Source organism: Hylobates moloch, unplaced genomic scaffold (genome assembly GCF_009828535.3).
Source record: "Hylobates moloch isolate HMO894 unplaced genomic scaffold, HMol_V3 SCAFFOLD_8, whole genome shotgun sequence".
Classification (NCBI taxonomy): Eukaryota; Metazoa; Chordata; class Mammalia; order Primates; family Hylobatidae; genus Hylobates; species Hylobates moloch.
Window position 1 is genome coordinate 64,447,009 of NW_026652283.1, and position 24,545 is coordinate 64,471,553.

Below are 24,545 nucleotides of genomic sequence, written 5' to 3' on the forward strand. Positions count from 1 at the left end.
TCCTAATGAGGGTTGTATCTCATAGTGGTTTTGATTTGCATGTCTCTAATAATTAGTGATATTTAGCATCTTTTCATGAGTTTCTTGGCAATTCATGTATTTTTGGAGAAATGTCTAATCAAGTTCTTTGTCCACTTTTTGAATTGGATTGTTTGTTTTTATAATTGTTGTTGAGTTTAGAAGGTCTCTATTTGTTATGGATATTAATACCTTGGATACCTATGAACATTAGATGTATCATTTGCAAATATTTTCTCCCATTTCATAGGTTGCCTTTTCATTCTGCTGATAATGTCTAGTGAGCAAAAGTATTTAAAATGCAATAGTACTTAATATTTGCGCAGTCCAATTTGTTTACTTTTACATGTGCTTTTGGTGTCATATCTAAGAAATTATTGTCAAATCCAATGTGGCAAAGCTATTGCTCTGTTTCCTTATAAGAGTTCATAGTTTTAGTTCTTACATTTACATCTTTGATCCATTTTATTTTTGAATATGGTGTGAGGTAAGGGTCCAACCTCATTCATTTGCATGTGGATATCTAGTTTTCCCAGAACCATTTGTTGAAAGATTATATCCTTTCCCCACTGAGTTTCATAAAACCCTTGTGAAAAATCATTTGACCATATATGTGAAAGTTTATTTATGACCTCTAAATTTGATTCCATTGGTTTATAAAGCTGTCTTTATGCAGTACCACATAGTTTAAAATTTTAGCTTTATAGTAAGTTTTGAAATCAGGAAGTATTAGTGCTCCAACTTTGTTCTTTTTCAAGACTATTTTGGCTTTTGGGGTTCCTTGAAATTACATACAAATTTTAGGATGGATTTCTTTATTTCTGCTTTTCTGAGATTTTGATAGGTATTACATTGAATCTGCATATCTACTTTGGGTAATACTGACATCTTAATAATATTGTCCTCCAATCCATTAACATGGGATAGCTTTCCATTTATCTTTTTTATGGTTTGCATTGTATCCATCTTTCATCTATTTAGTTAATTCTTAAGTATTTTATTTTTGATACTATTGTAAATTGAATTGTTTTCTTAATTTCCTTTTAGATTGTTCATCATTAGTGTATAGAAATACAACTGACTTTATGTGCTGACTTTGTCTCTTGCAATTTTTGCTGAATGTATTCTAATAGTTTTAAAAATGATATCTTTAGGGTTTTCTATGTATAAGATCTGTCATTTGCAAATAGAGATAATTTCACTTCTTCCTTTCTAATCTGGCTGCCTTATATTTCTTTTTCTTGCCTAATTGCTCTGGCTTGTACTTCCAGTACTATGTTTAATAGCAATAGTGAAAGCCGGCATCCTCATCTTATACCTGATCTTAGATGAAAAGCTTTCAGTTTTTCAGAATTGAGCATGATGTTTGGTGTGGGTTTTTCATATATGCCTTTTATTAAGTTGACGCAGTATCCTTCTATTCCAAGTTTGTTTGTTTTTTATCATGAAAGAGTGCTGAATTTAATGCTTTTTCTGCATCAATTAAAATGATCATTCAGTTTTTCTCCTTCTGTTAATGTAGCATACTGCATCGATTTTTGTATGTTAAACCATCCTTACATTCTAGGAATAAATCCCTTTTGGCCATGGTGCAGTATCTTTGTAATATGCTGCTGAAATCGGGTATTTTGTAGAGGATTTTTGCAAATCCCTTGCATGTGATGAGTTGCTTCTTTCTTGTCTTTTGACAGTTTGATGGATAATTTGCTTCAGTGGAGGTTTGTCTGAATTCATCCTACTTGGAGTACATTGAGCTTCTGTGATGATCATATTCATATCCTTTATTAAACTTGGGAAGTTTTCAGCCATTATTTCTTCAAATTATCACACTACTTCTTTCTCTTTTCTCAAGGACTCCCACAATGCATACTGTGGTCCACTTGATAGTATTCTACAGGTCCCCTAGACTCTGTTCACTTTTAACTTTTTAATTTTTTTGTTTCTCAGATACAACAGTTTCAATTGTCTTATCTTTAAGTTCACTGATTCTTTCTTCTGCCTGCCCAAATCTGCTTTTGAATCCCAATAGTAAGATTTTCATTTCAGTTGTACTTTTCAGCTCTAGAATTTCTTTGATTTCTTTTTTAGTTTTCAATTTATTGATATTTCCATTTTGTTTATATATTATTTTCTTCACTTTCTCCACATCTTTCCTTAGTTATTTGAGCATCTTTACGATTTAAGGTCTTCTCAGGTTTTTTTCTGAGTTTATGCCTTTCTCTGGGTGTTCAATTTAACTTTATACTTTTCTCTGTAAATGTAGTTGCTTTTTAATGTCTTAGTCTTTAATGTTTGTCTTTCAAAAGGAAGAAAACAAGGAAAATTCCCTGGAAGTTGCTTCAGCTGGAGGACTAAAAGCTTACAATGGTGGGGAAACGTGCAACAACAGTGGCAGCTACCTCTGTGTTTGCAGCTCCTTGATCAGAAGCAGTAATCAATTATCAGAACATAGACCCTCATCAATAGGAGGACAGGGTCCTTACTGCTCACTGACTCTCATGAACTATGTGCAAGCTGCTCCTGCAAGTAATGCAGACTGCCTGCTAGAGAGCTGGGGTTTGGGGTTGGGTAGATGATACTGAAGTAAGAGCTGAAATTCACCAAAATAAATTCAGTTTTCTGTCCAAGCCTTCCCTTGAAAGTTGCAAGCCTTTAATAGACTCCACAGTTCCAAAACGCTTTGACAATGCAATTGTTTTTCTAGGTGGGGAGATAGATTCCTGGTGCTTCCTATTCCACCATCTTTTTAGAATCCTCCAGCAGTACTTCATTTATTTTTATTGCAGAATAATATTCCATTGTATAGATATATATAACATTTATCCATTCATCATTTGATGGACATTTGAGTCATTTTCACTTTTGGCTACCAATCATGCTGCTATATCCCAACCAGGCAAGAGAAAGAAATAAAGGGCATCCACATTGGTAAAGAGGAAATCAAACTGTTGCTGTTGGCCAGTGACATAATCATACACTAGAAAACCATCCAAAAAGATTCTAGAACTGATAAATTAATTCAGTAAAGTTTCAGGATATAAATTCAATGTACACAAATCAGTAGTGAGGCAGGAGAATAGGGTCTGAAGTCAGGGAACCTAAGGCCATTTCACACTGACTTCCAAGAATGCAGTTGAAAGGAAAACCCTAACTTGCTATGCCTAAGTAACAAAAGGACCAGAGGCTACTTCCTTGGCAAATCCCCTTTTCTGCAGATGGGAAATTGAAAGTACCCCTGATTGGTTGCAAAGAGCATAGGAGTGTAATGTTTGTGTAGGAGTGTAACTTTGTAACTTCACTTCATTGGTTGCTTCCCACAACCAATCAGACTGATTGCGGGCCACCACTTCATTTACATGGGGTGAACCAATGTATAGTGTCCAATGGGAAACCTCTAGGGGGTATTTGGACCCGAGAAGATTCTGTATCTGGAGCCCTTTAGTCACTGCTCATGCCCGTTGCCACACTGTGGAGTGTACTTTCATTTTCAATGAAAATCTCTGCTTTTGTTGCTTCATTCTTTCCTTGCTTCATTTGTGTGTTTTTTCCAATTCTTTGTTCAAAATGCCAAGAACATGGACACCCTCCACCGGTAACAGTAGCACTGCTATATACCAACAGCAACCAAGATGAGAATCAAATCAAGAAGTCAACCCCATTTACAATAGCTGCAAAAAATAAAATACTTAGGAATATACCTAACCAAGGAGGTGAAAGATCTCTACAAGGAAAACTAAAAAACACTGATGAAAGAAATCATAGATGACACAAACAAATGGAAGCAAATCCCATGCTCATAGATGGGTAGAATCACTATTGCGAAAATGACTATACTGCCAAAAGCAATCTACAAACTCAATGCAATTCTGATCAAAATACCATTATCATTCTTCACAGAACTAGAAAAAACAACCCTAAAATTCATACAAAACCAAAAAGGAGCCTGCAGAGCCAAAGGAAAACTAAGCAAGAAGAACAAATCTGGAGGCATTACGTTACCCAACTTCAAACTATACTACAAGGCTATAGTCACTAAAACATCATGGTACTGGCATAAAAACAGGCACACAGACTAATGAAACAGAATAGAGAACCCAGAAATGAAGCTAACTGATCTCTGACAAAGCACACAAAAATATAAAGTGAGGAAAGGACACTCTATTCAACAAATGGTGCTGGGATAATTGGCAAGCAACATGTAGAAAAATGAAACTGGATCCTCATCTCTCACCTTATACAAAAATCAACTCAAGATGGATCAAATACTTAAATCTAAGACCTGAAACCATAAAAATTCTAGAAGACAACATTGGAAAAACCCTTCTAGACATTGGCTTTGGTAAAAACTTCATGACCAAGAATCTAAAAGCAAACGCAACAAAAACAAAGGTAAGTAGATGGGACTTAATTAAACTAAAAAGCTTCTGCATAGCAAAAGAAATAATCAGCAGAGTAAACAGACAACCCACAGAGTGGGAGAAAATCTTCACAAACTATGCATCTAACTAAGGACTAATATCCACAGTCTTCAAGGAACTCAAACAAATCAGCAGGGAAAAAACAAATAATCTCATCAAAAAGTGAGCTAAGGACATGAATAGACAATTCTCAAAATAAGATATTCAAATGGTCAATAAAGAGATGAAAAAATGCTCAACATCACTAATCATCAGGGAAATGCAAATCAAAACCTCAATACGATACCACCTTACTCCTGCAAGAATGGTCATAAGCAAAAAATAAAAAAAACAACAGATGTTGGCATGGATGTGGTGAACAGGGAACACTTTTATACTGGTAGTGGGAATGTAAACTAGCACAATCACTATGGAAAACAGTGTGGAGATTCTTTGAAGAACTAAAAGTAGATCTACCATTTGATGCAGCAATCCCACTACCGGGTATCTACCCAGAGGAAAAGAAGTCATTATGTGAAAAAGACACTTGCAAGTATGTTTATCACAGTACAATTCGCAATTACAAAAATAACCAAACCAAATGCCCATTAACCAACGAGTGGATAAAGAAAATGTGGCACATATACATACCATGGAATACTACTCAGTCATACGAAGGAATGAAATTATGGCATTGTAGCGACCTGCATGGAAATGGAGGTTACTTCATCATTATTCTAAGTTAAGTAACTCCGGAATGGAAAACCAAACATCATATGTTCTCACTTATAAGTGGGAGCTAAGCTATGAGGATGCAAAGGCATAAGGATGATACAGTGGACTTCGGGGACTTGGGAGAAAGGGTGGGAGCAGGATGAGGGATAAAAAACTACATATTGGTTAGGAGGCCCAGGTGGATGGACTGCCTGAGCTCAGTTGTTGGAGACCAGCTTGGGCAACATGGTGAAACCCCATCTCTACTAAAAATACAAAAAGTTAGCCAGGCATGGTGGCGTGCCTATAGTTTCAGCTACTCTGGGGGCTAAGGCACGAGAATCGCTTGAATCCGGGAGATGGAGGTTGAAGTGAGCCCAGATCGTGCCACTTCACTCCAGCCTGGGTGACAGAGCGAGACTCTGTCTCAAAAACAAAACAAGCAAACAAACAAACTACATATTGGGTACAGTGTACACTGCTCAGGTGATGGGTGCACCAAAATCTCAGAAATCACCACTAAAGAACTTATCCATGCAACCAAACACCACTTGTTCCCCCAAAACCTACTGAAACTTAAAAAAAAAAGCTGATATCACCCATTATTTGAAAAATACAAATTTAGGGGGATGGTCAGAGGAAAAAACTATTAACCTAGGAGTTTGAAACCTAGGGTCTACTTCCAGCTTTGGTTAAGTAACTCTACAACTCTACATCCATTAAAGGAGATTTGACTAAAATTCCTTCAACCTTTAGCAGTGAATAACCTTTTTTGGGGGCGTCTTCTTTCAAGTGCTGAAGCAATAGAACATTAGGTCATTACAACTACACCACATCTAGGAAGTGCACTCAATATTACAATTCATTTTGACCTTCCATTTTAAAAAACCTTAAGTCTATAACTTGAAGAATATCTAAAAATTTAATTTTACATTGCCTCTCTTGGAGAAAAGGTGCTCTCCATCATATCAAGTGATAGAAATCCTAATAATAAACAATTTAAAAATAATCCGAACACACTGGACTGTACTGAGGAAATATTTTTACTTCTCTCAGTTCTTATTTATTTCTGGCTGAGAATGGATAGTTGTTAAAATCTTCTCAACTTTCACCACATCTAAATTCATCTTGCTTTGCCTTTATACATAAAGATAAGCAGAATTTGAGAAAATTCTAGTTGACCATTTTGACGTGCCTCAAAGCTGGAGCAAAAATCCTATTTTCTTTGGCAACTCTCTTGGGTAAAGTTTTGGTTTTGATTAGGAAAAAAAGAAGCTGAGGGTCAAAAATATGGTAACTAATCAGCAATTTGCTTATCTACTAATGAAAACTAAAAACTACCTTTTTACGTTAACTGCGAAGCACATAACATACAGAAATATAGTTTTAGAAGTTGTCCTAAGAAATTCTGAATCTGACGAGAGACAGCTACAAGAGGGAAATTTCACAAGCAACACAGCGGCACTTCGCGAGTCTCTAATAACGTCAGTGACGCATGGATTCCTTAGTCGTCCCCTTAGAAACCTCAGCTTCACTTGACCTTTGCAAGCACCGGGATGGGTGCCGGGAGGGGTCGGTGTTCTGAGAATATCGCGTGAGCCTGCGCGGGTTTTTGTCGCTAGTAGTTAGAGAGGCCCGGATGGAGGACGCAGAGGCACGCTGTTGCCATGGCAGTGTGGTCCTGGCTGCCGCGGAGGCAGGTTCCGGGGTCTCCTTTGCCTCGATGTGAACAGCTTAAAAAGAGGAGGAGAGGAGAACTCCCCCGGCCATCTCTGTGATCCCAGCCGCCGCATTTTACACAGGCAGGAGGGATATAGAGGGAGAGAAGGGAAGGACGATGCGGAGATGTTAATGGTAGGATAGAGGGTAAAGGTATAAACGTCTGGTGTAGCTGGGAGGGAAGGTAGGTAGTGAGGGAAGAAGCTTTGTGGTGGCGCCTTATTCTCTGGAGTCCGAGGTCCACGGAGTCTGGCACTGGTGGGGAAGTCTGGTAACACCTTGCTTCACTATGTATGAAGGATACTCGTCTGAGGGTAACTTAGACTAAGTTTTTGTCATATTCTTTCCCCTCTCAAAGTTCTTGAACGTGGAAAGTAATAATTTTGTCCCTGGGAGAAAAAGTCACTCCCGAAATTGTAGCTTCCATAAGGAGGCAATGGTATTCATTTCGTTGGTGGTACCTTGGGATCCTGAATACAGATTAAAATTATCACCTAAAGTCCATAAAATATTTATCATCATACTTTGTGACAGTTTATGATTTTTTAAAAACTTACTTATAGCATCACAGTCTTGGCAGGATACACAGGAATAATGGGCCAGATGGTTTCATGATGTGTGGATTAGTTTTTGCTTAAGTACTTACTTTATATTAAAAGGCATTCTCTTTGACATGCTTTTAGTTCTTAGATTTTTAAGCTAGCATATGTTTAAAACGCTGTAAGACGGGACTCAATTATTTAAACTATTTTTGAATATCCTGAATTCTTGAAGAAAGTTATCAAAATTATGTATACATATGGACTTGGTTTAAGACTCCTGCTGAAAGATCGGCAGTTCACCTATCCACATGGGATTTACCAGACACTCAGGGAGGAAGGAATTGATTTCTGTCTCTTACTACAGTTCCCTTGAAGAGGGTAGAGCTGGTCTAAGCCACTTACCTAGATTTTTACTGATAATAACTATTGAAATTTAAATGTGTGAAACTCACAAGAATAAAGTAGGAAGCGTTAAGTGATTTTGTTTGTGTAAGATGTATTTTTGTTCTAGCTTGTTGACTGTGTACCATATGGACAGTACCCTGGAGATGAAGATTAAAAGAATTGAAGGGGTTGAATATCCTGTGACGCATTTGAAAAAGGCTTAAGGGATTTGATAGCCAGAGTTTGTAATTTGTGTTCTTTGTTTACTTGAGAACCAGCCATGAGGGTTTTTTTTTTTAAGTTACAGGAAAAGAATTGCACTTCAGATTTGATGCGACTTAATTTACTTCTCAGAGTTACCTTAACTATGGCTTTTTTTTCCTTTGAATTATGGCATAATAGTGTGACTTAAAGACCCCTAACCTGTTAAATTTTTAATTACTGTGCTTTTAATTTATTATACAGATCTTATGTTTTCATTTTAAATTTTAGTTTTCATGTGTGTGGGATTCTCTGTAAACAATAAAACATATCTACTAAAGTCTTCAAGCAACCATTCATTTGTAAGTTCAGAACTATGTTTATCATAAAATAAGGGAAAGCACTGAAGAGTTCCAAAGAAATATTCTTATAATATTTATGTAACTCAAACATCTTTTTTTTTTTTTTTTTGAGACGGAGTCTTGCTCTGTCCCCCAGGCTGGAGTGCAGTGGCGCGATCTCGGCTCACTGCAAGCTCCGCCTCCCGGGTTCAGGCCATTCTCCTACAGGCGCCCGCCACCACGCCCGGCTAATTTTTTGTGTTTTTAGTAGAGACGGGGTTTCACCGTGGTCTCGATCTCCTGACCTCGTGATCCGCCTGCCTCGGCCTTCCACGGATCCGCCCGCCTCGTGATCCGCCCGCCTCCGCTGGGATTACAAGCGTGAGCCACCGCGCCCGGCCCAAACATCTTAAAATAATAAATTTCAAGATCCCTGCTCTGAAAAGAAAACTGATTATTCCAAGGCATTGTGACTGTGAAAAGTACTACTTTTACTGTAAGTATTTTGGATTACAGTGAGTTTTATTCTGTATCATTCATGGTGCCCTTGCTTTTAATTGGTAGGTAGTTAGACATAATAGCTTAAGCAATTTAGCTTGTCTTGTAGTTAGGAAGTGAAACTCACTCTGAAGTTTTGATTTGGTTTCTCCAGATCACTTCAAAATTTGTGCTCAACCTGATTTAGAAATTATTGAAGGGCTTACTTTTGAGTCCTTTAGCAAATCTATTTTGTGTTTTTAGTTTAAAATAAATAAATATCTGGAAGGAATTATAGTCCAATGAATAGTTTAGAAAAAATAATAATTATCCAGTTGAACAATTAACAGTTATTTTTGAATAATAATTAAGTTGAATAACAGTTATTATTCAGTAATAACTTAGTCTGGCCAAAGGTTTGGGGAGAACAAAGCGAAGCTAATGGCTAAAACAGCTTGTGGATTATTTATTAATTCAGCGTACCTAAAGTGTACCGAAAATTAACTTTATCTTGAGAGGGAAAAGGAACCAACATCAATAACTATTTGAGGAATTGGGGGAAGGTGGGAGAGTTTTTAGGAATGTTTACCTATGGAAATGTCTTGCCATTGCAAATCTCTCTTTTATGGTGTATTCAAGTGCATGTTCATTTTGAACATTCCATTTTGTGTTTCTCTGTGTTAATTAGCTTACCTACAGCATTAATCTCCATACTCCATTCCTCTTCTAGAGCGGGCATAACATATACCTTATCTTTTAAAATCTTATAGCATATTTCCTTCACAAACAGAAAATGAATGAAAATCAAGATACTGATTCAAAGAAAAGTGAAGAATACGAAGATGACTTTGAAAAGGACCTGGACTGGTTAATTAATGAAAACGAAAAAAGTGATGCCAGCATAATAGAGGTATATATTGCCAACAGCATTCATAATAATTATATTACAAAGTGCTTTGCAATTCTTTAAGGTTTTCACATTATTATCTCATCTAAGCATCACAAAATTTCTTTGATCTACATTGGGGAAATTACTGTTATCCTCATCTTAAAGATAAGAAAAATGAGGCATAGATTGCTTAAATGTTGTATCCTAAGGCATAGGGCAGGTTAGTGAGAGAACAGTTATTACACTAGCATTTAATAAACTAAAATGACCATTATAAAATTATAATTTAAATAATATAAATAGTAAAATCATGATTTATTGCATCAAAAGTAAAAAATACAGTTAACTCCTACTTTCTGTGAACTTAGGTAAAATCATGGGGTTATGCTATTAAAATAAATGAAAAATAAAGCAAATCCTCTAAACACATGACCTTTTAGCTAATATTTAAAACTTTAAGACTGAATTAGCTCTTCTTGGCAATGAATATAGAGAACAAAGTAAAGGGTCAAAGTCTGAGTCACGGGAATACTCCTAGGAAAAGTGGATGCATTAAGCATGGTCATATACTATTTATCAGAGATGAAGAAAGGAACTCCAGGAAAATTAACCAGTTCCTGCTTCAAGGTAGGTTATTTCTCTCTCTCTTTACATGTGTATAATGTGTATATGTATTTCTGTAAAACATATATATATGCATATGTATGTGTGTATATATATGTATATACATAAGTTAGTGTCAATAAGTAGCAAAAGGAATAACACTGGGATATAAATAGGTGACTTCGGAGGGATAATGATCAGAGTTATAGCAGAAGCCAGTTTGAAAGATGTTAAGGAAAAGACTATGAGGAAATGCAGGTTTTATATTACACACTTCTTAGTTCCATTTTGCTTTCTTATATAATGGAAAAGACAAATGGGATACACAATATTTGAAGATGGAAACAGAGTCAAAAGTGAAGATTTTTCTAAGACGGCTTTTAAATGGGAGTTTTATGCATCCTAACAGAAAAATAAGCAGAATGAGTAGAGGCAGATACCCGGAATGGTAAGGTTGAACCAATTTCTCAAGACTGAAAGGGTATGAGATCCAAAGCACAGTGTGATAGAATTAGAGAGGTAATAGGGATGATTTATTGTTTCATTTTCTAATTCAACAAGTATTAATGATAACCTATCATATCAGAGGCTGTTCTAGGTGCTAGGGATATATATAGCAGGGATAAAATAAAAGTGCTGTTATGAATCTTACACATTCCAGTGGATGATTATATTAACCTCTTCTTTTGAGGCTTTTGAGAAAAGGGGATGACTGAGCTAGAGACACGTAAGAGGGTTGGGGGAAGATTTTTTTGTAAAAAGTGGGTTTTCAAAAGAAAAGAAAAGCTAAAGGAGAGTTCAGAAACAGAGACTATAAGAATGAACCAGAGATCTGCCATCCTCATAATATTGGAAAAATAAAAAAGAATGAACTAGAGAAACAAATAAGGCTAAAATGAACACTTGTGATACAGAGATCTTAGTTAAATCATAGTTATTTGGCAGTCATTTAAATGGGCCAGGTTTATTTGCTTATTAGACATCTGACTATGGGACAAGATGACCTTCACTGTCACACAGGATGACCTATGAGCAAATGAAGTAGGAAAGTGATTTTAAGGGGTTGAAGAGACAAGCATGTAGTAGCTCCCATAGAACTGCTTTAGGAGGGAGAGAATTTTGACAAAGAGAAAAATATATATATATAAATAATATTTATATACATTTATATATTATATCTATTTTTTATATATAAGCTTTTAGTTAGATACAGCAGAAGTGGAGTTTTGTGCTGCACTGATACTGGTTTATGGTTCATGTGGAATTAATTTTTTTTAATGTAAGGCCAAGTTATCTGATGGTGGTTAGCATGGGTTTCTGAAATCTCTGAGTATAGTTGAAGAAGGGAAATCTGATCTAGAGGTAAAAATTGACCTGGAATTTAGATAGGTCCTGCAGATTATGGTGATAATAATAGTCTGAAAAGATTAAAAGAACCTCAAGTGATTAGGACTTGACCAAATAATTCGTCCTTGAAATGGTCTGGGGAGAAAGATGTTTGATTGAAGAATGCACATATTACAAGGAGGAAACATTTTTGAAAATTATTTTTCTGAAAATGTAAAGAGAGGAAAATTTTATAGGGGAAGGAATATTAATATTGTTATTTGTAGTTACCTTTTGATACATTAGCATAAAAATGTTTAAAAATCAATGTAGCACTTAGCTACATCAAATTCAAATTTAAAGTTGAGTTTTTCCTGCATTGCTGTCACATGTATTTCCCTTGGATACTCATAAGTATGAATTAGAATGTTATGAGCAAATTATGAGCAATACGCACTTAAATTTTCCCATTCATAAAATAAATTACATGAACAGGAAAAATCCCATTTTGTATGTCTACTTATAAAGAATCTCAATTTTGACTGAAAAATATCTTGTTTTTAGATGGCTTGTGAGAAGGAAGAGAATATTAACCAAGACTTAAAAGAGAATGAGACAGTAATAGAGCACACCAAACAGCATTCTGATCCTGACAAATCTTTGCAGGATGAGGTCTCACCAAGAAGAAATGACATCATTTCTGTACCAGGTATTCAACCTTTGGATCCCATATCAGATTCAGATAGTGAAAACTCTTTCCAGGAATCCAAACTAGAAAGCCAGAAAGACTTGGAGGAGGAAGAGGATGAGGAAGTAAGGAGATATATTATGGAGAAAATTGTACAAGCTAACAAGCTGCTACAGAATCAAGAACCCGTGAATGATAAAAGGGAGCGAAAACTTAAGTTCAAGGACAAGTTAGTTGATTTGGAAGTTCCTCCACTAGAAGACACTACTACTTCTAAAAATTATTTTGAAAACGAAAGGAATATGTTTGGGAAACTGTCACAGTTATGTATTTCCAATGATTTTGGACAAGAAAATGTGCTCCTGTCACTTGCTAATGGAAGCTGTGAAGAAAACAAGGATAGGACAATACTGGTAGAGAGAGATGGAAAATTTGAACTTCTGAATTTACAAGACATTGCTAGTCAGGGGTTTTTGCCTCCCATTAATAATGCAAATAGTACAGAAAATGACCCTCAGCAGTTGTTACCCAGATCTTCCAACTCCTCTGTCAGTGGCACCAAGAAAGAAGATTCTGCAGCAAAGATTCATGCTGTCACTCACTCATCAACAGGAGAGCCGCTGGCTCATATCCCTCAGCCACCACTCAACCGCAAGACTTGTCCAAGCTCTGCTGCCAACTCAGATCGATGTAAAGGGAATGGGAAATCTAATCACAGGACACAGTCTACACATATCTCACCAGTGACTTCAACATACTGTCTTTCCCCTCGACAGAAAGAACTACAAAAACAACTAGAACAAAAGAGAGAAAAACTGAAAAGAGAGGTGAGAACCTAAGTGGGCATTATATTAAAAGTAGAGTATGTTTTACTGTTTTATAAATGCAATGAGAATTAAAACAGTTGTTCAAACCATTGGAGACTTTTTTTGATTGCTTTATTTATCTATTGTTAGATTGATTAAGTGTTAAGAATATGTATTTATGGAATGAACACAGTGATTACTTTGGTCCTTGTAAGGATCACAAAGAATAGTAGACTGATCTGTTAGCGGAGATCTCAGTGATGACTTCATCTGATCCTTTCATTTTAAAGGTGAGACTCACGAGACGTTAAGTGACTGCTGAAAGTAATCTTGATATGATAGGTAAAAATAAAATGTCAGATGGAAAAATGAAGGGAGAAAGTGTAGAGGTTTAGGAGGCAACAGGAAGACTTGGACTGTAATTCTTTTATTTGCATGTGTTTCATAGTACTTTCTATGCCTACAGTTCTTTTATTTACAGGATTTTAGTTTCAGATTAAGAATATAGCCTAATATTCTTAATGAAATGTCTCCAAAATGCCATATAGAATCCTAAATTAATTTTTTGGTTTTTCATATTTGTTCTTATGTGAAACTCTATGTATCTTATAATTGAAAATTCCAGGACTTAAACTTGTGAGTTTTCTCAGAATTACTTATATCAGTGCTCCAATTCTTTGTTTTACTGGAAACCTAATGGTATTAAGCTGAACCATACAAAATGTCTAATTCTAAATACGAAGCTCAGCAGATAATACATGAGAAGTGACCTTACAGATCATTTTGCAGATAAGAAAACCTTAGAAAGTTTAAATAACTTTACCAAGGTATATCTGTACTTGTTAGTAGCAAACTGGAATAAAAATTTCCAGTTCTCTGCACTCTTGAGAAATGGTGTGTTATCTACTTTATATGGGAAATTATCAGGGAAATATCTGGCATTTAAATCAGGAATTGGCATTAGCAAAAAAAAAAAAAAGTGAAAAATGACTTCGTAAGAATGTGTAACCTCTAGCACACTCAGATAAGAACATAGAAGGGTGCATGCGTATAGAGCATCGTTCACTTGGTCACTAATAGCTCTAATAGTCAAACTAGGTTTACTTGATTCAGGTATAAAACAACACTTAAAAGTATAAGAGTTTGGTGACAATACAAAATAATTTTTTGAGAATGACATCTATATGTTTGCTATACACAAATGTGTAGGTATGTGTGTATACTTTTACAAAAGTTATACCGGTGATTTTATATAGTTGTCAATGCCTTTTTATTAATGAACTGATGTTAGTCTTTAACTGGTGTGAAGGATGGAAAATTCTGTTTTCATTTTGATTCTCTTTTCTGAATGTCACACACTCTTTGTTCTGAAATACACTTTTGTTGTATCCTATAACTAACTTGGCTCAAGGCATGGTCTTCAAGTACTAAGGCTTTTAACATGTTTTAGTTGGTTTCAGGGGAAAGCTTTGCTTTTTTATGCCCATATTTTCTGGGTTGGCCTGCTATACTCCATCTTTCTAACCTAAGTGCATCAGTTCAGTGTTCTCTTTGGCAACTCCGTTTTCAGTGCTTTGGCTGATAGCTTCTGTGTAATATACCTGAATGTTCCCCTTGGAAAGATAATCATCTTTTGTCATACTGTATTCATACAAGGCATCCAAAATCCTTTGTGTGAAATGGAAATGTATAAATAATGTAAAATTTAATTCTTAACAAATTCATTTATATTTCCTATAATACAGGCTACTTTAGGGCTTAGAAAATAGTATATAGATATTCTCAAATGTATTTTATGTTGTTTGGTAGAAGTTTTCCTTTCCTCCCTTCCTTCTGTTCAATCAAAAGGAATTAGAAAGTCTTGCTATATTGTCAAAATGTAAGGAAAACACTTAGAATTCCATTATTTGAAGAAAATTTTACTATGAACTTGTTAAATTAGCCCAGCTAATTTTTGTATTTTGGGTAGAGATGGGTTTTCACCATGTTGGCCAGTCTGGTCTCGAACTCCTGACCTCAAGTGATCTGCCTGCCTCGGCCCCCTGAAGTGCTGGGATTACAGTGCTGGGATTACACCGCGTCTAGCCTAGAAGGACCAATTTTCTGATGGAAAGTTTTAGGATCAGGGAATCCTAATTTCAGATCTCAAAATATATCTCTCTACTCTGATAACTCATACAATTTTATTAGTCTTCCATTAATGTCTTTTCATATTCTTTTACTAGGAAGAGCGACGAAAAATAGAAGAAGAGAAAGAAAAAAAGAGAGAGAATGACATAGTATTTAAAGCATGGTTGCAAAAGAAAAGAGAGCAGGTCTTAGAAATGAGGAGAATTCAGCGAGCAAAGGAAATTGAAGACATGAACAGTAGAGTAAGTAAAACTTCTCTGAAAAATAAGTTCATACAGATATGAAAGCTGAACTTACTTACAGAAGGGAGTCTGGATATCAGACTAACAGCCTATGGAAGAAGTAGAAAAGTTGTTCAAGAACTACCCTTGCAAAAGATGCAACATGCAGATAACTACAATTAGGTTCTAAGAGGTCTTGTGAAAATAAAATGATTCCTATTTTGTTCAGACTTTGATGGAACAGAAAACTATCAATTCATTTTTTCAAGGTGTAACTTTGGTATTCAAACAGGGCAAGGATACACACACCCACCCCCGCCCCACAAAACCCTAAAGACTGGTCTCACTTAAGACTAGACATATGGAAATATTACGTAAATCTTTAGCAAATTAAAGACACCAAATTATTTAATTTAAACGAATTAAAAAAAACTAAAACAGAAAATCCAAGAGAAAATTTAAAAATCATCCATATCCTTACTAAAAAAAGGTATATATGTAAAATAAAGTTGAAAGTATAATAATAATAAAATTTAAAAAAAAGAAAAAAATCAACCCTAAGCTCTTCCAGGCTCATCTCCAGTGATAACCACTTTTAACAGCGTGGTGCAAATCTTATTTATATTTATATCTTATTTATATTTATATATTTACATGTCAAAAGTTTTATTCAGTTTTTTTTCACTTCATCATGGAATTCTTTCTAGGCCATTACATTTAAATCTTTTTCAAATAGCTGCGTAGTATTACAGTGTTAATTTATTAAGTCATTCTTCATTTGTAGATATTTAGGTTGGTTCCAATGTTGCGCTAGTTGACAGTGCTGTAGTGAAGATATACATTCTATGGGAACATCAATAATCTGTAGGAGAAGTTCTTCAGAGGCGAATTTATAATTTTTGAAGGCTTAGAGTGAAATGTTTGGTTAAAGATGCAAAAGTAACCTCCCAAAAGATAATATGAATTTATAGTTCCTCCAACGGTGTGTGAGAGTAAATGCTATACCTGTTCCTCCAACGGTGTGTGAGAGTGAATGACTAACACGGTATGTGGGTTGTCATCTTATTTTTCCTTCAAATTAATAATATACATGCTTGTATATGAGCGTGTGTGAGAAATAATAAGAGATAGATATAGGTCTCTACCCCTAGTTTTTGGCACACAGCTCCTAAAACCTTTTTAGTTTCTTGAGTGATAGAGGTTCTACATGTATCTCTTGTTCTAATAACTGAGCTTTTATTCTGGCTTCTGACAAAGAGCTGCTAATTCCTTGGAACTTCTTAGGTGATACGACTCTCTTAGTTCTGATAAGATGACTCTTGGTGGGCTCCTGGATAGGGGCTAGCTGCCAGAAAGACTAAGCCATGATTAGAAGCTCGGAACTTTCCGTTCTAACTCCTTTCTTCTAGGAAGGGGGAAGGGGCTAGAGATTGAGTTAATAATCTCAATAACTATATGATGAAGGCTTTATAAAAATCCCCAAGCTGCAGGGTTCAGAGAGCTTCTAGGGTATGGGAAATATGGTGTTGGGAGGATGGCGTGCCCCCAAGAGGGCATAGAAGCTTCACACCCCTTCCCAAATACTTTGCCTTGTGTAGCTCTTTATCTGTGTCTTTTATTATATTCTGTATTAATAAACTTGTAAATGTGTTTCCCCGAGTTATGTGAGTTGCTCTAGCAAATTAATCAAACCTGAGGAGAGGGTCATGTTCCCACTACTCCCCACCCTGGCAATATATAGCTGGTCAGACAGAAGCGCTGGTCACAATCTAGGCTTTTGATTGATATCTGAAGTGGAGGCAATCTTGAGGGATTGAGCCCTTAACCCATGAGATTTGATGCTAACTCCAGGGATATATTATCAGAATTGGATTAAATTGTAGGATACTCAGCTGGTGTTAAACTTGTCAGTGTGGGAAGTGGGAACCCTCCCCCATTTTGGTAACCAGAGGTGAAGTATTCTGTGTTGAGTGTGAATGAGAAGGAAAAACAATTGGTTTTCTATTTATATAGCGTGTGTATTCTTCTGTGAATTTCCTGTTTATAATCTTTTTCCTTTTTTAATTTGGTTTTTATTATCGAAGTGGTATATGAGAGATTTTGATCCTATTATATATGTTATATATTTTCCTAGTCTGACAATATATTTTTTGTTACAGTGTTTATTATGCCATTCGTGGAAGTTTTTAGCTTTTTAAAATCTTGGGATGGGCAGTACTTTCACAGGCAAGGCAGAAAAAGCATAAACTAAAAGAGAAAATATGGAGAAATTTGACTGATACCATATAGTAAAATAATAATATACTGAGAAAGATTTAGGAAGGAAATTATGGATCAGTAATAACAGATCTACTAATATCATTCATCACATCAATAAGTAGATAAAAGAATATTATCTTGAAAGATATAGCAAAGTTATAATTTCTTTTCAAAAATTCCTAATAAAATGCAGATTATAAACACTATAATGGGGAAATACTCTAGGCATACCTGTTATAATCAGAAACATGTAAGGTTCTATATTAAATAACTGTATTCTGGTGTTTCAATCCAATTCATTAAGAAAAGGAAACAAGGTAAAAATAATAGGAGTGACGGGGCCAAAATGGCTGACTAGAAGCAGTGGGGCTCAGAGGCTCCCATTGGAAAAAAACATAATAAGCATGTGAATCCTTCACTGGCAACCAAGGTATCCAGGTTCTCTCATCAAACTTGACTAGAAGCCTAGCGTGACCCGTGGACAGAAGGAAGAGCAGTGTAGTGCGTGGCCCACCTGAGAGCTACACGGGAAAGGAGAACCCCCTACCCCCAGCAAAGGGAGGCAGTGAATGAGCAGGCTACCCAGAAGGGGAAACTGTGCTTTTCCCACAGAACTGTGCAACCCATGGATCAGAAGATCCCACTAGAAAATCCAGGCCACTGGGGCCTAGCATCCCAACCCTAGAACAGGAGTCTTACAGCTTCTCAGCTGGAATCTACTTAAGCCTACTGAACTCCTCGTGGGAGGGGTGACCAATTTAAATTGTTGAGTTTCAGGTACGCACAAAATATCCAGGTGAAGATATTGAAGATTAGTTGGAGAAATTTATCCAGTTTTCAGGAGAAAAGTTGGGACTGGAGATAGGAAATTAGCAATTTCAGAGATGGAGTAGTTTGTGCGATGAGGATATGGCCATAGAAATACGTGGCAAGTGTACTGGAGAAAGACGTAGAAGATGAGAGAATCAAAGGTCTTTGGGGGTGGATGTTCAATGGCTCTTCTATGTAGTTATAAATATACCTTGGGACTGGGATGGAGAGGAATATTGAGTCAGGAGTGATCAGAGGTGGTTACATAACTATCTTTAATAGAGCCAAATGATACAAATATCAAAGGAGAATGGGTTTTCTCAGGAAAACAGAAATACAATTCAGAAGACATATGGGGGAATTAAGAGAATATTAATTTATTTGTCTGACCACTGAAGTACTTGAAGTATGGCAGAAAATGCAGCCTCTGTTTCAGAGAAGATGTGGCTTGGGGGAGAATCAGAATTTGCGTAAGATAGGAAATTTAGGGCCAGATCCCTTTCAGTGACTTGGGAGGATGGATGTTATTTGGGAGTTTTTATATCATTGAATAGGAATTACAGAGAACTAACAAGGGTTATGAAGGACAGGAGGAATTTGGGATTGGGTGAAGAAGCAGCACAGCATATTGCTGTAGTGATTAAAGGTATAGAAGACAAGAGGAGTTTATGTTTCAGTCAGTGACCACGGAAAACACAGCTATGGCCATACTGCTGATAGCTTCTTGGACGATGATGGGCCTTCAGGCCTCATGGCATTCCGAGTATTACAATTTTTTAAATGGGGTATTTGCAAAAATAAATGTACAGTATGTTCTATTGTGCAATATTTGTACATAATTGTGCTATATTTGTACATAATAGTAATCTTGGATTGTATTCTCAGAAAACATGAGTCATATTGAACATAATTTATTTCAAAAAATTTTATGTAGAAGACATCATGGTTATATATTTCCGTTTGAATATTTATTTTGAATATGTAGTATTTTTTGCTACATTTCAAGTCTGTCTCAAAAATAGATTTTAATGAGAAATAGTATCACAAACTAATAGTATTCTGAAGTACTTTTATGAACTTTGTCTCTACTGAAGCTGAAATGTAGCACAATTTGGTAGTTGATTAATTTGGCTTATTAATACATTGCTATAATAAGTGCATTATGTTGATTATTTCTGTGGGACATTGTGTATAATGTGAGTCATAGTTTCCAGAAAATATCTTTAGCATTTATAGATTGTGGAATGACCTTTTTTACATTAGATGAATAAAAGATCTTAGGTGATGTAATTTTTATTGCCATTTTTAGGAAAAATAGCTAAAAATGTCTTTCCATCATTGTTTTGAAATTTGCTTCTCTTGCTCAGTGATATATATGTATACACATACATGAAAATGTTATGTATGTATATAGTCTATCTATGTTAACTGTCCATGGGTACTTGTATACCTTGTGTATTCTGCATTGGATGTAGTGTTGTATTAATGACAATATAGTCTAGTTGGTTGATAGTGTTGTTAAGATGTTCTGCATGCTTATTGTCTTCCCCCATTTTTCCTATGACTTACTGAGAAAATAGTGTTAATAATTTCATCTATCATTGTGCCCTTGCCTATTTCTCCTTTGGTTCTGTTGAGTTTTGCTTCATGTATTTTAAAGTGTTGTAGGTATACATTTAGGACTTTATGTCTTCCTGATAATGACCTTCTCCCATTATGAAATGTCCCTCATATCCTGAAGTCTGTTTTGTCTGAGGTTAATGTAGCCACGTCAGTGTTCTTATGCTTACCATTTGTATGGTATAAGTTTTTTCATATTTTACTTTCAATGTTTCTGTGGCTTTATATTTAAAGTGGCTTGTGCAGACATCATATATTTGAATCTTCCAGTCCAGCAGTCCACTCCTTTTACTTAGTATTCACTTGTATTTAATTATTTTTTTAAAATTATACTTTAAGTTCTGGCATACGTGTGCAGAAAGTGCAGGTTTGTTACATAGGTAGACACGTGCCATGGTGATTTGCTGTACCTATCAACCCGTCGTCTACATTAGGTATTTCTCCTAATGCTATCCCTCCCCTAGCCCCCCACCCCCTGACAGGCCCCAGTGTGTGATGTTCCCCTCCCTGTGTCCATGTGTTCTCATTGTTCAACTTCCACTTATGAGTGAGAACATGCAGTGTTTGTTTTTCTATTCCTGTGTTAGTTTGTTGAGAATGATGGCTTCCAGCTTCATCGATGTCCCTGCAAAGGACATGAACTCATCCTTTTTTATAGCTGCGTACTATTCCATGGTATATAACTGCCACATTTTCTTTCTCCAGTCTATCATTTATGGGCATTTGGGTTGGTTCCAAGTCTTCGTTATTGTGAATAGTGCCTCAATAAACATACATGTGCATGTGTCTTTATAGTAGAATAATTTATAATCCTTTGGGTGTATACCCAGTAATGGGATTGCTGGGTGAAATGGTATTTCTGGTTCTAGAGCCTTGAGGAATCACCACACTGTCTTCCACAGTGGTTGAACTAATTTACACTCCCACCAACACTGTAAAAGAATTCCTATTTCTCCACATCCTCTCCAGCATCTGTTGTTTCCTGACTTTTTAATGATCGCCATTCTAACTGGCGTGAGATAGTATCTCATTGTGGTTTTGATTTGCATTTCCCTAATACCAGTGATGATGAACTTTCTTTCATATGTCTATTGGCTGCATAAATGTCTTCTTAGAGAATTGTCTGTTCATATCCTTTGCCCACTTTTTGATGGGGTTATTTGTTTTTTTCTTGTAAATTTAATTTCCTTGTAGATTCTGGATATTAGCCCTTTGTCTACTGGATAGATTGCAAAAATTTTCTCCCATTCTGTAGGTTGCCTGTTCACTCTGATGATAGTTTCTTTTGCTGTGCAGAAGTTCTTTAGTTTAATTAGATCCCATTTGTCAATTTTGGCTTTTGTTGCCATTGCTGTTGGTGTTTTAGTCATAAAGTCTTTGCCCATGCCTGTGTCCTGAATGGTATTGCCTAGGTTTTCTTCTAGAGTTTTTATGGTTTTAGGTCTAACATTTAAGCCTTTAATCCATCTTGAGTTAATTTTTGTATAAGGTGTAAGGAAGGGGTACAGTTTCAGTTTTCTGCATATGGCTAGCCAGTTTTCCCAGAAACATTTATTAAATAGGGAATCCTTTCCCCATTTCTTTTTTTTGTCGGGTTTGTCGAAGATCAGGTGGTTGTAGATGTGTGGCATTATTTCTGAGTCCTCTGTTCTGTTCCATTGGTCTATATATCTGTTTTGGTACCAGTACCATGCTGTTATGGTTACTGTAGCCTTGTTGTATAGTTTGAAGTCAGGTAGTGTGATGCCTCTAGCTTTGTTCTTTCTGCTTAGGATTGTCTTGGCTATGTGGGCTCTTTTTTTTTTTTATATGAACTTTAAAGAAGTTTTTTCTAATTCTGTGAAGAATGTCAATGGTAGCTTGATGGGGATAGCATTGAATCAGTAAATTACTTTGGGCGGTATGGCCATTTTCATAATATTGATTCTTCCTGTCCATGAGCATGGAATGTTTTTCCATTTGTTTGTGTCATCTCTTATTTCCTTGAGCAGTGGTTTGTAGGTCTCCTTGAAGAGGTCCTTCACATCCCTTGTAAGTTGTATTGCTAGGTATTTTATTCTCTTTGTAGCAATGTGAATGGGAATTTACTCATGATTTGGCTCTGTTTGTACTACTGCTGTATAGTAATGCTTGTAATTTTTGCACGTTGATTTTGTATCCTGAGACTTTACTGAAGTTGCTTATCAGCTTAAAGAGATTTTGGGCTAAGATGATGGGGTTTTCTAAACATACAATAATATCATCTGCAAATGGAGACAATTTGACTTCCTCTCTTCCTATTTGAATACCCTGTATTTCTTTCTCTTGCCTGATTGCCCTGGCCAGAACTTCCAATACTATGTTGAATAGGAGTGGTGAGAGAGGGCATCCTTGTCTTGTGCCAGTTTTCAAAGGGAATGCTTCCAGCTTTTGCCCATTCAGTATGATATTGGCTATGGATTTGTCATAAATAGCTCTTATTATTTTGAGATATGTGCCATCAATACCTAGTTTATTGAGAGTTTTTAGCATGAAGTGCTGTTGAATTTTATCGAAGGCCTTTTCTGCAACTATTGAGATAATTGTGTGGTTTTTGTCATTGTTTCTGTTTATATGATGGATTATGTTTATCGATTTGCATATGTTGAACCAGCCTTGCATCCCAGGGATGAAACCGACTTGATGTTGAACTTTTTCATGTGCTGCTGGATTCAGTTTGCTGGTGTTTTATTGCGAATTTTCACATCGATGTTCCTCAGGGATATTGGCTTGAAATTTTCTTTTCTTGTGTCTCTGCCAGGCTTTGATATCAGGATGATGCTGGCCTCATAAAATAAGTTAGGTAGGAGTCCCTCTTTTTCTGTTGTTTGGAATAGTTTCAGAAGTAATGATACCGGCTCCTCTTTGTACTGCTGATAGAATTCAGCTGTGAATCTCTCTGTTGCTCAGCTTTTTTTGGTTGGTAGGCTATTAACTACTGCCTCAATTTCAGAACTTGTTATTGGTCTATACAGGGATTTGACTTATTTCTGGTTTAGTCTTGGGAGGGTGTATGTGTCCAGGAATTTATCCATTTCTTCTAGACTTTCTAGTTTATTTGCATAGAGGTGTTTATAGTATTATATGATGGTAGTTTGTATTTCTGTGGGATCAGTGGTGATATCCCCTTTATCATTTTTTTATTGTGTCTATTTGATTCTTCTCTCTTTTCTTCTTTATTAGTCTGGATAGTAGTCTATGTATTTTGTTAATCTTTTCAAAAAACCAGCTCCTGGATTAATTGATTTTTTGAAGGGTTTTTCATTTGTCTATCTCCTTCATTTCTGCTCTGATCTTAGTTATTTCTTGCTTTCTGCTAGCTTTTGAATGTATTTGCTCTTGCTTCTCTAGTTCTTTTAATTGTGATGTTAAAATGTTGATTTTAGATGTTTCCCACTTTCTCCTGTGGGCATTTAGTGCTATAAATTTCCCTTTAAACACTGCTTTAGCTGTATCACAGAGATCTGGTACATTGTGTCTTTGTTCTCATTGGTTTCAAAGAACTTATTTATTTCTCCCTTAATTTTGTTATTTACCCAGTAGTCATTCAGGAGCAGGTTGTTTAGTTTCCATGTAGTTGTGTGGTTTTGAGTGAGTTTCTTAATCCTGAGTTCTAATTTGATTGCACTGTGGTCTGAGAGACTGTTTGTTATGATTTGCATTCTTTTGCATTTGCTGAGGAGTGTTTTACTTCCAATATATGGTCAATTTTAGAATAAGTGCAATGTGATGCTGAGAAGAATGTATATTCTGTTGATTTAAGGTGGAGAGTTCTATAGATGTCTATTAGGTCCGCTTGTTCCAGAGCTGAGTTCAAGTCCTGAATATCCTTGTTAATTTTCTGTCTTGTTGATCTGTCTAATATTGACAGCAGGGTGTTAAAGTCTCCCACTATTATTGTGTGGGAGTCTAAGTCTCTTTGTAGGTCTCTAAGGGCTTGCTTTATGCATCTGGGTGCTCCAGTATTGGGTGCATATATATTTAGGATAGTTAGCTCTTCTTGTTGCATTGATCCCTTTACCATTATATAATGCCCTTCTTTGTGTTTTTTGATCTTTGTTGGTTTAAAGTCTGTTTTATCAGAGACTAGTATTGCAACCCCTGCTTTTTTTTTTTTTTTTTTTTTTTTTTTTTTTTTTTTTTTTTTTTTTTTGCTTTCCATTTGCTTGGTAAATATTCGTCCATCCCTTTATTTTGAGCCTATGTGTGTCTCTGCACATGAGATGTGTCTCCTGAATACAGCACACCTATGGGTCTTGACCCTATCTGATTTGCCAGTCCGTGTCATTTAATTGGGGCATTTACCCCATTTACAGTAAAGGTCAATATTATGTGTGAATTCGATCCTCTCATTATGATGCTAGCTGGTTATTTTGCCTGTT

General features: G+C 35.9%; 1 protein-coding gene across 8 annotated transcripts in view; it reads left to right on the forward strand.

Moving 5' to 3' along the window:
* CCDC181 (coiled-coil domain containing 181) overlaps nt 1-24,545 on the forward strand; it is a 64,698-nt gene that overhangs the window by 25,043 nt on the left and 15,110 nt on the right. For 2 of the 8 annotated variants that reach the window (XM_058443237.1, XM_058443238.1), the window contains exons 2-4: nt 9,584-9,703; nt 12,176-13,126; nt 15,331-15,477. In XM_058443237.1, coding sequence (XP_058299220.1) covers nt 9,584-9,703; nt 12,176-13,126; nt 15,331-15,477 — 1,218 coding nt within the window. Of the gene's footprint in view, nt 1-6,769; nt 6,984-8,584; nt 8,813-9,563; nt 9,704-12,175; nt 13,127-15,330; nt 15,535-24,545 lie in introns of those variants that run through there. The other 6 variants (XM_058443239.1, XM_032161048.3, XM_032161049.3 and 3 more) reach the window with 6 other exon arrangements.